This window comes from Physeter macrocephalus, chromosome 15 (assembly GCF_002837175.3).
Source record: "Physeter macrocephalus isolate SW-GA chromosome 15, ASM283717v5, whole genome shotgun sequence".
Taxonomy (NCBI): Eukaryota; Metazoa; Chordata; class Mammalia; order Artiodactyla; family Physeteridae; genus Physeter; species Physeter macrocephalus.
In genome coordinates, this window is record NC_041228.1 from 65,354,285 (window position 1) to 65,371,414 (window position 17,130).

The 17,130-nt window shown below is 40.2% G+C and overlaps 1 protein-coding gene across 1 annotated transcript in view; it reads left to right on the top strand.

Moving 5' to 3' along the window:
• LACTB2 (lactamase beta 2) overlaps positions 1–17,130 on the top strand; it is a 37,815-nt gene that overhangs the window by 9,415 nt on the left and 11,270 nt on the right. Inside the window, exon 3 of the mRNA XM_007128945.4 lies at positions 2,424–2,550. Within this exon, the coding sequence (XP_007129007.1) occupies positions 2,424–2,550 (127 nt within the window). The remainder of the gene's footprint in view (positions 1–2,423; positions 2,551–17,130) is intronic.

Here is a 17,130-nt window from a genome sequence, read left to right on the forward strand (position 1 = left end):
CGGGGCACGAACCCGTGTCCCCTGCATCGGCAGGCGGACTCTCAACCTCTGCGCCACCAGGGAAGCCCTTTTGCCATGTATTTAACATCCAAATCCTAGGAGTCAAATGTTTGCTTCTTGCTATTCAATTAGAATGTTAGAAAATATTATACATGAGCAATATCACATATTTGTATCAGCTTAAATAATTAGCATTGGCAATGATATTATAATCCATAAACCTTAACAAATGACTGAGGGTTTCCTCCTGTTAAAATAATTACATGATAGAGACAAAGTAGATAAGTGGTTGCCAAGGGCTGGGTGAAGGAGAGAATAGGAAATGAGTACCATTGGGTATAGGGTTTCAGAATGTTCTAAACTTTTATAGTGGTTATGGTTGTACAATTCTTTGAATACACTAAAAAAAAAGCAACAACAACAATGAATTGTACATTTCAAAAGGGTGAATTTTATAGTATGTGAATTACATCTCAATAAGCTTTATTTAAAACAATAATTACTATCATATGATTGATTTCAGCATGCCCTTCTCCATCTTGCCTGTGTAGATTGCTATTGTGAATAGGATATGTGTTTTCAAATTTGCACATAATTTTTAAAACTGGCACGGAGTTATTTTATAGTGTGACATTTGTTTTGTAATTTTGAGATAGTTGTGAGTTTTTTGGAAGGATCATCTGCCTCACAGCTAGAGATGTAGTATCTCCACTTCTTTACTGAAAAACAAAATTATGCAGATTACAAATAAAAACAAACCAAAAAACCTTGCTATCTCACTCTAAAATGAAGACAGCCTTACTGTGTAACGTCAGTTCCCAGAATAGCATATTATTTTTTGCTTCAGCCTCTCAAGATACAAAGCAATGGAATTTGGCCCTGGAGAGGGAAGGTCTAGTTACTGTTGTTTTATTTTTATTATATTTGCGATATTTCTATCCTTTATCCTTCCTACTAGCCAGATTTCTATGCCTTGTCAGTTTTCCTTTGCATGTCTTTTTCTCCCTCCGCATTTCCATTGATAGCACTGTAGCCCTGATGCTCCGTACCTTCCAGCAGGGTTATTGCAGTCACCCCGTCCTGGTCTTTCTGATCTCTCCCTCTCCAGTGTCCCCACCTACAGCTGCCATACTAATCCACCTCTTAACACTATTTCAGTTTCTTACTAAAGTGTGTATGGTAGCCACATGCTGTAAAGTTTAAATCCCCCTGTTCTCTGAAAGGCATTTTAAGGCCCTCCATGATCTGAGCTCACCTTACTGTCCCACTCTTTCCAGCCAGGGTTTTGCTTTAGGCAAGTTGGTAGCATTGTTTGGCACATATGCCACGCTCATCCTCCTTTCTGTGCCTTTACTAACGCTGTTTCCCTTACCTACAGGTCTTTCTCTGAACCTTTTGCCATCCTACTCATCCTGTAAGTCACACCTCAAGTTCTATCATATCTATGAATCCCTTTCTAATTGTTTCTCCTTTCTCTAAACACCTGCTGCTTTTATTAGCTGAATTGTCCATTTAGTATCCCTTAAATGGGACTGAGTATAGTTCTCTAATTATTGCCTGTTTGTGTTTTATTTCCCCCAACTACGACAGTTTTTAAGCAGTTTGGTGTCATGGTGCTTGTATTCACTGTACTTGGTATACTGGTTAGATGATTGCCACTCAGCTATTGATTGGTTAAGTAATTGATTTTCTTTGTGTCAGTGAGGGTACTATGGGTTACATTTATTTTAATGGTTTCATATCTTAGCCCCGGGTTTCGGGCTTCCTTTCAGCTTTCACAGAAAGAACTTTATACTATTATCCTTTTATTATTAAGTACTGCCATGATGCCATAACCGCTTTCATTCTATGTTAGGCACCTAGATAGGGAAAAGTTCCCAGTTTTGGTATTACTGCCTCTTCAACACCCATCTTTTTTTTTTTTTTTAATCTTTATTTTTTATTGGAGTCTAGTTGATTTACAATGTTGTATTAGTTTCAAGTGTACAGCAAAGTAATTCATGTATAGATATACATGTATCTATTCTTTTTCAGATTCTTTTCCTATATAGGTTATTACAGAGTATTGAGTAAGTTCCCAGTGCTATACAGTATTCAACACCCATCTTGATCTCAAACCTAGCTGAGACTGTGAAGTGCTACTTCCAAATTTTTATATAAAAGAGGAGTGACTAGAAAAACACAAAGGTTTTTATGTAGACCTGGAAGGACATGAGAGAATAAAAAACTCTTTTGTTAAGGTGGAGGAAATAGTTAGCGTCCCAGAGATAATGCTGCTACAATCATCCCATTTTCTGTTGCCTCTTACCATTAAGATTTTTTGCAGCCAATCTCAAGTGTTCGCTCTATGGAAGTTGATCTCGTAAAAGGCTAAATTATCATTTAAAGTGTGACTTAATATATTTTACGTGTTTTGTGACTAGACAGTACATACTGCATTAAAAAACTCCCACGGAATCCCGAGAGAAAAGAAACTGTAGGAGATGGAGAGCAACAGTATGTTTATGTGAAAGATGGAGATGTGATTAAGACTGAAGGCGCCACGCTAAGGTACGTGAATGTCCTTGAGACGGGGAAGGCGGGGCTGGGGGGCGAGGGGTCTGTGTATATGTGTTGTAAAAAGACAAGACATATTTGCTTGTCTGAGTGAAAATACCTCAGGAAAATACCTCAGCAGATCCAGAAGATCTGCTAACATTGGTTTCTCTGGGAAGAGAAATTGGGTTGCTTGAGAAACAGGGGAAAAGAGGAGTTTTCACTCTATCTGCCTTTTTAAAATTATTTGTTTGAATTAGTTGATTACCTTCTTTTAATAAATAAAATTTAAATTTTAAAAAATAGATTAACATTTCCTGCTAGGGTGATTTAGGGATTTCTACCCATCAGTTAAATTCAGGGTTCTCTCGTGCTCTCACTTCCAAAAGGTGACCCATCCCTAAAGTAAACACATTGCCGGCCAGACCCATAATCCCCTGTGACCTATCTGAGGGATTCAAAAGGGTGTTTCAAACTCGTCAACTTTGAAGCTGAACTAATTCTGGTTCTCTCTCCCCCACAATCTGTACTTGTTTTTTGACTTCAGAACATCTACTCTCTCAGTACTTAAGATTTTTTTTTCCTTCTAAGATAGAAGCTGACTCCTCTTCACCTGCATACTCCCCTGCATCCCTCCCCGCGGCCCTCCCCACCTAATCAGGTTACTTCTTAACCTCAGAAATATTTGGCAATGTCGCCTCTCTTTCTCCATGTCCACGACCACTACTTCTTGCTCAGTCTTCCTGTCTGCAGGCTCCCCCCTTTCCAATCTGACCTTCATTCCCTGTGTCAGTTGAAACCTGGAACAACCCTCACTGCACACAAGGTAATGTTTGTTCTCCTGACCGTGTCACAGTCTGGCCCCAGACTTCTCTGGTCTTCGCTCCCATCCCTCCCCTCACAGGCATAGTTAGCAAGGACATTCTGTGTGGCCGTGCCTTTGCTCGTGCCTTCCCCTGTACTAGGCATTGCCCCTTCCCTGTAACTCGTCTCCCTGACTCTTATCTGTTCATGCTTCAGACCTAATCCACATGTTACTTACTTCAAGAACCCTTTCCAGGCATAATTCACTATTCCCTCCACTAACTTTCCTATAACCTTTATTATTTTGTATTAAATTGTATTGTAAGTTTTTTTGTATGTAAGTACCTGAAAAGGTAATCAACTCCTTATCTTCACAATATTAGTTAATTCTAGTCACTATGGTCAACCAACCCAGAAGTGCATAATGGCTCAAACTTGAAAGCAGTTTACTTGTCAGTCACATAAAGTCCAAAACGGGGTGCTGACTAGTGAGTGACCCTCCTGTAAGTGAGGTTTCAGGCTCCGTGCATCTTGTGATTCCATTAGCCTCACTCCTTGGCTTCCGAGGTCTCCGTGCTCACCTCCATCAACCCAGCAGGTGGAGAAAGAGCATGAAAGGGGTCTTACCTGGAAGGTTTTCACAGACCCGGCCATCTCTTGCATTGGCTATAAATTCAGTCAAGCTCCACTCCTGACTGTGCAGAGACAGGGAAATAGAGCTTAACTTCGTGCCCAGGAAAAAGAGGGAATAGGTTTGATGACAAGCTAGCCACGCTGACACAGGCAGGTCCCAGATTCATCTTTAGACCCTCAGTCCCTGGCACTTAGGAGGTAATGGGTGTTTATCCTACACATAGTAAATTTACTAGCTCCAAAGAGGCGAATAAATGAAAAGAAGAATGAGAAAGAGAAAATGAAGTCATGGGTATCCATGCCACCTTTCAAACCAGCATTCCCTTTTTTTTTCAGTGTGCAGTGATGGACAGAATTTAATTTGTAAACCAACTAATTTCTGGGAATGTTCTTTGAATGCTCTTGTTGAAAATATGATAGTATCTCGTATAATTTGCTCATGGTACCAAAGGAAAACAAACATCATATAGCTGCTACTTCAAAAAGTATTTGGTATTCTTGGACAATACAGAATTTTGCCCATCACACACCAGCCCTAGTGAAAATGAAAGGGGTCGAGACAGTAGGTGGTTCCTTGAGTCTTCTGTCTCAAAGTCGTGGGTATCACAGTACTGGTTTATTCGTTATCACAGAATTATGGATATTAGATCTATACCTGATTGCAGATTAAGAATATTCAGTCCTTAGAAGTTACTGCCACCCATCTGCCATGAACAGACCACATACTTTAAGCTTTTTATTGGAGTATTCAAACAGAAAAGCATACCTATCATCCGTGTGCAACGGTGAGTTGTTACAAACTGAACAAACCCTATGAGCAGCACGCAGATCAAGAAACAAAAATATGGTGTAGATAGAACAGAGTAGTGGTTACCAGAGGGGAAGTGGGGGCGTGAAATGGGTAAAGGGGATCAACCGTACCATGACGATGGAAAATAAATTGTTGGTGGTGAGCATACTGTAGGGTATATTGAAGTAGAAATATAATGTTGTACACATGAAACATATGTAACGTTATAAATCAATGTTACCTCAATTAAAGAAAAAAAAGATTTTTTTTAACCTAAAAAAAAGTAGGAAGCAGTATCAGTGCCCCAAAGCCTCCCACACCTTGCTTCCCGTCACCACCCCCTCTCAGTGGAATACTGTCTCAGATTCATGGAGTGAATTGATTCCAAGGAGCTCCATATTATCTGAATTCTATTTAAGTTTTGTTTTACTGCATTCTGATTAAGATAAAGTATGAGAACCTATCTATTTTAAGATTTGGGAGGAAAACTAATACAGAGAATCAAAAAAGTAAACTCACTTTTTAAAGAAGACTTTGTAAATAATATTTTCCCAAAATATGAATTCTAATTATGCTAAAATCTGAATAAAACATTTAATTTACTGATGACCGTGGCTTCCAATTTCCATTTTTATCGTCAGTAAAACCCAATTATTTTAAATATTAACAAGAAGACTCATTGTTAAGCAAAAGTTCTATAAGAAGAAGGTTAAAATTTACTAAGTCTCCAAGTATTTGATGACCAGTTGATCTTTTCTGCTTGCCAATTTTGAAAAAAAAAAAAAAAAAAAAATACAACAGAGAGATAATATCCACCAAGAACCCTTTAGTAAATAGTAGAAAGTTAGCAAGGTTTTTCAGTAAGGATTTGATTCTGGACGTAACTTTTAGGAATTTTCTAGTGAACTAAGTTTAATTTCTCAGCGAAAAATCAGTCCAACAGCTTTTGTTGACTGTTCTAAATTTTCTAAGACAGCCATCGTTACAAAGTCTGTCTGTCACAGAAGTGGCAGAACTAGATCAGTGCTCTACCTGATGCATGGGAAGGCCACCGCTGCAGTTCCTCGGATCTTTCCTAAAGCACCTCTGATGTCATTTCCTTTTCCCCTCCTGCCTACGTGAAGAGAATTTTAACACAGTTTTTATGCAGGTTAAAGCATTAGCCACGCAGGTGACTGAAGAACTGGAATTTCTGATACCCTGATTTAAGAAATCTTATTGCCTTCAGCCTGGAAAATATCAAAGAAAGCCATAACAGCTCTGGCGTGGAGAGTGGGAGGGAATAATAAAGGAGGTGTTGCAGGCACATTGACGGATAAGGCAATTTGCAGACCCTGAAAAAGAATGGTTCTCCAAATGAGTTTTTGTAGATTAAAAAAAAAAAAAAGATTGGTTTCTGCCCATAAATGCATTCTATGTATGATTGTTCATAGGATTGGCTGTAAGATAGGATACACACACCACACCTACATATTTTTTTCCATGTAATATGAGTCAGCTAATATCTGTCATCTCATATAGATACAATAAAAAGAAAGAAGAAAAAAAAAACAATTTTCTCCTTGTGATGAGAACTCTTAGGATTTATTCTCTTAACTTTTTTACATATCATACAGCAGTGTTAATTATAGTCATCGTGTTGTACATTATATGTCTGGTACTTACATTATAATTGGAAATTTGTACCTTTTGACTACTTTTCTCCAGTTCCTTCTCCCCTCACCAAGAACTTTATTGAACAACGTATTCACCATTTTGTTCCACTACCTTCTGCCACTTTTCAGGCAACTTCGTAATTCCGTCTTCCCAAAACTTTTTATTTTTTTGAGCAAAGATCTGTACCAGGTGCCGTTTATAGTCTTCCAGGGAATTGAAATTTTTTCCATTAAGAGAATTTTATAAAGACTGAAATAAATGGAAATCTGAAGGTGCAATGTCTGGTGAATACAGCAGATGAATCGTAACTTCCCAGCCAATCTGTAACAGTTTTTGCCTGGTCATCAAAGAAACATGCAGTCTTGCGTTATCCTGATGGAAGATTATGCGTTTTCTGTTGACTAATTCCGGATGCTTTTCATCGAGTGCTGCTTTCAGTTGGTCTAATGGGGAGCAGTACTTGTTGGAATTAATCGTTTGGTTTTTCAGAAGGAGCTCATAACAGAGGACTCCTTTCCAATCCCACCACATTCACAACATCACCTTCTTTGGATGAAGACCTGCCTTTGGTGTGATTGGTGGTGGTTAATTTCACTTGCCCCACGATCTCTTCCATTCCACATTATTGTACAGTATCCACTTTTCATCGCCCGTCACAATTTTTTAAAAACAGAACGTTTTCGTTACGTTTCAGTAGAGAATCGTGTGCAGAAATACGGTCAAGAAATTTTTTTCGCATAATGTATGTGGAACCCAAACATCAAAGCGATGAACATAACCAAGCTGGTGCAAATGATTTTCAATGATTGATTTGGATATTTTGAGTATGTCAGCTATCTCCTGCGTGGTATAATGTTGATTGTTCTCAATTAATGTCTCTATTTGATCGCTATCAACTTCAACTGGTCTACCCGACTGTGGAGCATCGTCCAGTGAGAAATCTCCAGCACGAAACTTCGCAAGCCACTTTTGACACATTCGATCAGTCACGGGACCTTCTCCATACACCGCACAAATCTTTATTTGCATTTCAGTTGCATTTTTACCTTTCTTGAAATGGTAAAGCGTAATATGCTGAAAATGTTGCTTTTTTCTTCCATCTTCAATGTTAAAATGGCTACACAAAAATTCACCAATTTTGATAAGTTTTTTCTTAAGGCATGCTGATATGACAGCTATCACAATAGAGTCTAACAAAATTGTTTTGAATTAAGTTAAAGACAACTAAGTGCTACTAGTGCTATCTTATGGAAAAAACTAACGAACTTTTTGCCCAACCCAGTAATTTGCATTTGCCTGGTGGCTAGTAATGTTGAGCATCTTTTCATGTCCCTGTTGGTCTTTCATGTATCTTCGTCGGAAAAATGTCCAGGTCTGTGTTCATTTTTTAAATTGGGGGTTTTTTTGCTATTGAGTTGTATGAGTTCTTTATATATTTTGGATCTTAACTCCTTATCAGAGACATGGTTTGCAAAATTTTTTCCCATTCTGTAGATTATCTTCACATATTTTTATAGTTGCTGGAAATATACTTCCTGGAATCATTTTCATATAACATCAAATACTTTCATTAACAGGTTGCAGCAGGTTAAATCAGATGAGATGATTTCTTAACATCTCTTTAATATTTGCCCTTGGAGCAACTATAAAATCGTAATTGTTTGCAATATATAAAGCATACACTTAGAAACGACAAAAGCCTAATAGTTCTTAATGTCAGTTCTTAATGCCTCTCAAAAATAATTGCTCCCATTACACTAGTGTCTCATGTTTTTGTACCTTGTATTTATTACATTTTTAGCAGATTGTTTAAAGACTTTACATGTCAATATTTAATATTAAAGGATTTGATTTTTTTTGGCAAAGGAGAAACTCTTCTAAGTTATAGTCATTTCAATTTTTTTTAATAGATATTTTTATTTTATTTTTGGCTGCATTGGGTCTTCGTTGCTGCGCACGGGCTTTCTCTAGTTGTGGTGAGCGGGGGCTACTCTTCGTTGTGGTGTGTGGGCTCCTCATCGCGGTGGCTTCTCTTGCTGTGGAGCACAGGCTCTAGGCGCGCAGGCTTCAGTAGTTGTGGCACGTGGGCTCAGTAGTTGTGGCACAAGGGCTTAGTTGATCTGCGGCATGTGGGATCTTCCCAGACCAGGGCTCAAACCCATGTCCCCTGCATTGGCAGGCGGATTCTTAACTACTACACCACCAGGGAAGCCCTCAGTTTTCTTACATGCTGTTATTTAAGAGCTGAATTTTGTCAAATGTCTTTGCAGTGTCTAGGGAGATGATCTTACCAGCTTTCTCCATAGCTTTATTATTATTTTCAGGGATCTTATAATATTGAAACACCCTTGCATTTCTTGAATAAACTTTATTTGGTCATGATGTTATTATTTTTAAATTTGCTTTTGAATTTTGTTTGTTAATATTTTAGTTAATATTTTTATAACAATATTCATTAGTGAGATTGGGTGGTAGTTTTTTTGTGCAGCCTTTATCAGATTTGGGAGTCATAAATTTTCCTTCTTTTTCTATGCTCTGGGGTAGATTGTAGTGAAATTATCTGACTTTTAAATGTTTGTTAGAGTTAGCCTGTGAAAATACTGAGCCTTTAGTTGCTAATGATAATTACACATCTTTTTAGTGAAGCTTTATTGTTGCTTACTAGTAATATGGTCCTGTGAGTTAAGCTTAATGCATATAATTTAAGCTTATTTGTGTACTTTTTATGACTTCCAGAACCTAAAAACCAAATTTGAGGGACTTCCTTGGCAGTCCAGCGGTAAACACTCTTCACTGCCAGTGCAGGGGACACAGGTTCAATCCCTGGTCGGGGACTAGGATCCCACATGACGCATGGCACAGCCAAAAAAATGTTTTTAATTTTTTTAAATAAAAACCAAACTTGAAAATACATTTGGATCATTAGGTAGGCTTATCAAGGTCTTGAGGAAGAGAGGCACACAGAATTACCTTTGATGGTATGGCTTTGTTGGGCAGAAAAATACAGTTGCTCGTTGATATCTTCTCTCACCTGTTTTGTTCTGTTTCATTTACTAAAACCCCTATTATTTTGTTAGAACTCTTAGACTTGTCCTTTAACTTTTTTTTCTCCTATTTTCTACCTTTTTGCCTGTTTGCTGTACTTTCTGGGAGGTTTTTATCAGCTTTATCTCCTAATCCTATTTTCTCATTCCTCTTCTCATGTTTTTAACTTTCAGGAGCTCTTTTTACCCCTAAATGCTCCTTTCATACTATCCTTTCCTGTTTCATAGTTGCAACTTCTTATCTCTCTGAGGACATTACAGTTTTTTGTGGGGCTGTTTTTCTTGGGGCTATCGAGGGGAGGTTTGTGGGGGTTTTTTTGGGAATTTTCTTCCTCATGATTTGTGGCCTACAAACTAGTTTGTTTTTATTTTCTCTCCTCAGTGTGAAAGGCTTTCTTCAGATGCATAGTGATGTGGTATTTACTGATATCTTCTAAGGGAGACCTCAGAGCTATTTTGGAGCTCTGAAAATGTGAGGAGGGCTTCTGTAGGTTGTGAGCCTCACTGTAGGGTCCTCTAGATGAATTGTTTCGTTGGGGAACCTCCAACATTGGAATCTTAGAGTCTTTCTTCCTGAGCTGGTAAAATGCCCAGAAAAGACTTCTAATCTTCATGTTGGATAAAGGCCTTGCTGCCAGCATTACAGGAGCTGAGTGTGGAAAGAAGGCTTGGGGATCTGCCTATATTCACACAGTCTTCCTGTTTTCAGGATGATGTCACTACCTCTATCTGTGCCTGTGTTTTACCCTCTTCAAAGATTAAATCTCCAGTTTTTTCCCTTAGTGGGGTTGGGGTGCTTGTCAAGCTACTCAAAACGGGAAGAGAATCTAAAGATCTGAATGTTTGTTACATACACTCTCAGCCAATCCTTGTTTTGGCCTCCACTCCCCACTTCACCTTCTGCTTCTGCATTCCTGGTGCCCCACGTCCTGAGACTGGAGAATTCTGCAGTGTAAATCTGGTTGGGTCTCAGCTTTCACCACTGCCAGTGTAGACTTCAGTATTTTCATGTCTGATAAGTCACTTCTCACTCATCTGTCTTCTTTCTAGCTTCTAAAATTTTGTTGGTATGGTCCATTCTCCTCACCCCTGTGGATTTATGCCATTTTTCAAATATCCCTTTATGGTAATTTTATTGATGTTTTAGGAGGAAAAGAAAAGGTGCAGGTGTTCAATCCAGTCTTTAACCAGAAACACACTTTCAGTTCCTAAATAGTAAATCCAAACATGCAATTATATTTGTCCTGTCTTCCCCCCAAAAAATCCATCATTGAGAAAATTTATTTAAAGTATTCCAAGCACATAAAAATCCAATAGTATTTAGAATAGGCAAAGAAAAGGATAATTAACCTCTCAAGCTAAATAAAATATAATTTAAACCTTATTCCATCAGACATTTATTGCTATCTCCTGTGATTCGATTATCTAGAATGTGAAAAGAATGTGAAATGGAGAGATTAATGCTACCCACCCCATACTAGGAGAAGGATTAAGTGTGTAATGCCTGTAAATCCCTGAAGTCAGTGCCTGGCACGTGGAAAGCAATATATTAATATTAGCTACTACTAAGTACTAAGCACTGGGAATATAAAGATGAGAATATGACAGGAGTCCTGTCTTTTAGGAGTTCATAGCCTTATGAGGTAGAATGGTAAACAAACAAGAAAACAATGTGAAACCTGCAATAATAGAAGTAAAATTCAAAGTATAGGCGTAATAACAGAAAAAAATGACCAGTACAGAGGGTTGTCCGTATGTGGCTGAGAAATCAAGAGCTCTGCAGAACAAGTTACTTAGAGTTAGTTTTGTTTTGTTTTTTTGTTTGTTGTTTTTTTTGGCTGTGTTGGGTCCTCGTTGCTGCGCGCCAGCTTTCTCTAGTGGCGGCAAGCGGGAGCTACTCTTTGTTGCGGTGCGTCGACTTCTCATTGCAGTGGCTTCTCGTTTCAGAATATGGGCTCTAGGCACGAGGACTTCAGTAGTTGTGGCACGCGGGCTCAGTAGTTGTGGCTTGCAGGCTCTAGGGCACAGGCTCAGTAGTTGTGGCGCACGGGCTTAGTTGCTCCATGGCATGTGGGATCTTCCCGGACCAGGGCTTGAACCTGTGTCCCCTGCATTGGCAGGTGGATTCTTAACCACTGTGCCACCAGGGAAGCCCCCTAGACTTAGTTCTTTATATGGCTTATTATTGGTATAGTCATAAACCTTCATGTAGGAAATTCCCTGGCAGTCCAGTAGTTAAGACTCTGGACTTCCACTGCAGGGGCACAGGTTCGATCCCTGCCTGGGGGACTAAGATCCCACATGCTGCACGACACGGGCGAAGAAAAAAACAAACAAAAAAAAACTTCATGTAAATATAAATAGGAATTATTGAAATAAAAATATTTGTCATGCTTTAAAAGTATTTATTATCATAGTTTTATTTATCAACAAAAACAAAGTTGGAGGAGAGGACAAAGGAAATAAAAGTATGTTAAATATTTTATCTTATATAGGGTGAAATAAATGAAAACCGGTTCTTTTTTTATATATAAATTTATTTATTTTTGGCTGCATTGGGTCTTCATTGCTGTGAGTGGGCTTTCTCTAGTTGCGGCGAGCGGTGGCTACTCCTTGTTGCAGTGTGCGGGCTTCTCATTGCGGTGGCTCCTCTTGTTGCGGAGCACGGGCTCTAGGCGCACAGGCTTCAGTAGTTGTGGCGGGCTCTAGAGTACAGGCTCCGTAGTTGTGGTGCACAGGCTTAGTTGCTCTGCGGCATGTGGGATCTTCCCGGATCAGGGCTCAAACCCATGTCCCCTGCATTGGCAGGCAGTGTGTGCCCCCAGGGAAGCCCCTGCTTTGTTCTTAAAATTTTTAACAAGAAAGAAAAAATAATGTTTCTTTTAAACTTTTAGATAACCACTACTAAAATAAAATATTTGCCATTTATTAAGCATGTAACTTTGTGCCAGATACTATGCTAAGCACTCAAATGCTTGTCTTGAATCTCCCAGCAGTCCTTTAAGACACATGCTATTCACATTTCAATGAAAAACTGACATTAAGAGAAGTTAATTTGCCCAGTTTTCTTACATCTACTTAAGTGTATGTAGCTTACAAATCACTAGGAAAAAAAAAAGATGAAAGAAAATGCAGTCCATATAACCTAAAGTGACAGCAAGGAAGTCGAAAAACCAGAAATCTTGAATGTTAATGACTGAAGTGAGTAAGACATATGCATTATGGAGGAAGGAGGAGAGAAGGGCAATGTAAATAGGAAAACTACTCTGTTTAAAAAAACAACTCTGAGACCAAATCAAAAAATAACAAAAGCACCATTTTTAAGGATGCTCATTCAGTGTTACTGATGGAGGAAAACCACCCACAATAGGAAACTAAATGAATTGTGATTCACGCATATAGTGAAATACTCTGCAAGCATTAAAAATCATGTTTTAGAAAAATATTTAATGATGTAGGAAAATACAATATAGTAAGCAAAAAATTCAAAAATCAGGTATTAAAGCAACATGACAGTTTTAAGATATAAATATGCAAAGAATCCAAAAATATATATCCTTAAAAGCATATGGTCCAGCAACTCCACTTCTGGGTACATATCCAAAGGAAACGAAATCATTATGTTGAAGGGATATCTGTACCCCGTGTTCATCACAGTACTATTCATAATAGCCAAGACATGGAAACAACCTCAGTGTCTATTGACAGATGAATGGTGGTCCACTGGGTAAGACTCTGTGTTCCCAGTGTAGGGGGCCCAGGTTTGATCCCTCGTCAGGGAACGAGATCCCGCATGCATGCCGCAACTAAGGAGTCCGCATGCACAACAAAGATTCCGTGTGCTGCAACTAAGACCCCGCACAGCCTAAATAAATATTTTTTTTAAAGTTGTGGTGTGCAAATATATGTAATATATATGAATATTATTGAGCCATAAAAAAGAAGGAAATCCTGCCATTTGCAACAACATGGGCAGATCTTGACTAGGGCCTTACGCTAAGTGAAATAAGTCAGACCGAGAAAGACAAATACTGTATGATCTCACACGTGGAATGTGTAAAAACCAAACGCAGAGAGACAGAACAGATGGGTAGTTGCGGGCAGTGGGGATGTACCTAATGTCAGCTTGTCCCACTGCTGATGGTATGAAGTTTGGTCGCTTGGTTGGCATGATGACCCCAGCTCTTTTCATGGTTAAGGTTACTTTCCCCTTAAAATTCGTAATCTGATTATTTGAGATTTTGTGAATGTCCTGCTTCCCAACAGTCTTTCATCCAGTGGTTTTAGCATCTATTGATGATACTTGCCTTAATCAATTAATACACTGAAGGTGGCAAAACTGTGACTTTTATTCTATTATTTCTTCCACTTACTTTTTTTTTCTTTATTTGCTGACATTCCTCTTAAAGAAGAGATTCTCCCCTCCTTTCTTGAGTTATTACTCCGAACTTATACGTATTTTTTAAATTCACTGCTTCTTTGTCCTTTAGATGTAGCTCCCTTAATCTTTGAGCACTTCCTTACTATCTGACACAGAGTGCCTCGATGTCACATTTTACTTTCCCTGCCTAAGACCTGGAGCCAGCTAGCTATGTCTGTAGGAAGCCCTGGTTTCTTAAGAGTGGGAAATGGTATTTAGAAACAAAGAACTGAGTGTGAGGTGTGCTCATTACTACTGGAGTATCGTTGCTTCTGGGCCTCATTATAGACAGAGCTAGAAAAAAAATGAAATGATGAAGTCATGATTCCTCAATTCAAATAAAAAACAACCCAAGGGAGGGAGACGCAAGAGGGAAGAGATATGGGGACATATGTATATGTATAACTGATTCACTTTGTTATAAAGCAGAAACTAACACAACCATTGTAAAGCAATTATACTCCAATAAAGATGTTAAAAAAAAAAAAAACCCAAAACCTTAATTCCATCATTTCATATATATTTTTCCCGTATCCCACGGTGAAAACCTTGGTTTTCCATATCAATTTATTTACTTGCCTGTACTATCATACAGTGAACAGTTTCATTTCAGAAACACAATAATCAATAACACTGCCAACAATAAGCCTATTAAGTAAAGTTCAAGATACCTTTGCAACTTTTTAAATCTTAAGATATATTCTATTAAGGATGTCTTAGTGTTGTATTTATTATTTTAGTGTATTTAAAACTTATTTGAATTAATTTATTACTATGGCTATGTTATCTAGTATACAGTAAGATATACACTTCGTATTCAGTGTTAAGGTTTTATTTTTCTTTTTATTTAATTTATTTAATTTTAGAATATTACAATTTTTAGAATATTAAAAATTTACATAGCTTAAAAGTTAAAACTTTTGGGGACGGGTCAAAGGTCGTGCGTCCTCAGCCCCGCCCCCGGCGCGCCGGCGTATGGTGGACGCAGAGGTCTGGGCTCCTGCGACGCGCGTGGTGTGGCCGCACGCTGGGGTCCGAGCCGGGCTGGCTGGTCGGCAGCAGCCGTGTGGAAAGGAATGGAAGACGTTCACTGCACCTGCATGTGACCCCAAAATTTAGTCGGGAAGCTGGGTGTTTCACCTCCAGTGAAAGCAAGCGGGAGTGATAGGAGAGGCTTGGAAAAAGATCAAGCAGGGGAAGAGAGAGATCTCGGCATCTTCTCTCCCTCCTGCATAAGACCCTTCCAGTATGTAATCACTGACCTGGAGAAATAATGCCCGAGTACAGAGGACGGGGCAGAGTTCCAGGTGTCACTGTGCACCCAACCCCCACGAGCTTTGTGATTCATCGCAAACGGCCGATCCGGAAGGATGAGTAGACTCCGCAAGTACAGTCGTGTCACAGGAAATAAGTGACCATGGTGCTCAATAGTTTGGATAAGATGATTCAACTCCAGAAAAACACGGCTAACATCAGGAATATCTGTGTTTTGGCTCATATTGACCATGGTAAGAATCCTTTCTAAATGGCTTATTTTCAGTAATTAAGGGGGTGCGTCTCCGCATGTGTCAGTGGAGTGCTGCTCTGGGCAGATGAGAGTGATGCTTGCTAAGCTGCAAGTCTTATTTCCTTTAAAAGGGTGCTGTGGGAGGAACACAGCTAAGTAGTGATTGTTTTGGCTCATGTTGACCATGGAAAAACTACTCTGGCTGACTGTCTTATATCTAGCAATGGCATCATCTCCAGTCGCCTGGCAGGCACGTTAAGGTACATGGACAGCAGAGAGGATGAACAGGTCCGAGGGATCAGTATGAAATCCAGTGCCATTTCACTACATTATGCAAAAGACACAGGCAGTTCTGCGACAAGCCTGGCTCAAAAACATCGGTCCAGTTTTAGTGATTAATACGATAGATCTCTTGAGAGTGGAACTGAAATTCACCCCACAGAGGCCTAGTCTCACCTCAAGAATATTTTAGAACAGATTAATGCACTCACAGGAACTCTTTTTACTTCTAAAGTGCTAGAAGAAAGAGCAGAGAGAGAGACTGAATCCCAAGTGAATCCAAATTCTGAGCAAGGAGAGCAAGTGTATGACTGGAGCACTGGCTTGGAGGACACAGATGATTCTCACCTTTACTTCTCTCCAGACCAGGGAAATATGGTATTTACAAGTGCAATAGATGGGTGGGGCTTTGGACATTCTGAGGACTTCAAGCTTGGGACATAGCATCACAGATAATGCCGAGAAACTGTTCTGAAGTGGCAAGGAGCGGATTGGGGAGCCACGATATATAGGAGTTTCTGCGACAAAAGACCAGGTGGTTCACGGGCACGTGGTCAGAGTGCTCTGTCTTGCGGTGAAGGATTCCACAGTCGGCAAGTGACCTGTAAGCGCACGAGAGCCAATGGGACTGTGCAGGTGATGCCTCCTAGAGCATGTGCCCCCAGAGAGAGGCCTCAGGGAAGAAGACCCTGCTCCAGTCACCCATGTGTTCAAGGGCTTATTGAACCAGGGAACCAGCCCCAGTTCTGTGCAGGGACAGTGCAAAGCAGAGTGTGATACATCTTTCTGGAGCATCAAGTTTATTAACTGGAACTGGAAGAACCAAGGAGTTCTTGGAACAAGAACTATCCCCCTCCCCCACCAACACGGAAGACAAAAGAGTGGGGGAGGGGAGACGTGCCCCAGGAATGACAGTCCAGTCTCTGAAATTTCACCCAGGTGGGGGTTGAGGGGCGGACCTGCAGCCACGGTGGCCTCTCTTTAAGTCGCCCGGGCTGCTCCGGACCATCCTCTGAGCTGGCCAGGGTCTTGGATACGATGCTTTTGAAGGCCGTGCAGAGAACACATTCATCTTCCACTGGACTGGGTCCCAGGGAGCGCGGTGGCCTGACCTTCCTGCCTCGGTCACCCATGGGGTTCAGATGGGCTCACTTTATTATGATGCCTCTTGCTGGGCAGCTTACAACAAAGATGTTGGAGTATAAAGTTCCAGATTCTCCCAGCCACCCCTTGCTTTTTCTGGCTGTGGCCAGAGGGAATGGATGAGGACATACTCTCAGGCTGCGCAGGGTGGGAGGACCTTCCAGTGTTGGACACACCCAGGGGGCAGCTGGTTCCCTCTGGGGCTCCAGTCCTGCTGCTGGTGGAGGGGGACGCCCCAGGGCCACACCGGTGGGCTGGGCTGGGGGTGGCAGTCCTCGACTCCAGGCTGGGTGGGGGACAGGCAGGCTCACTGGTCTTC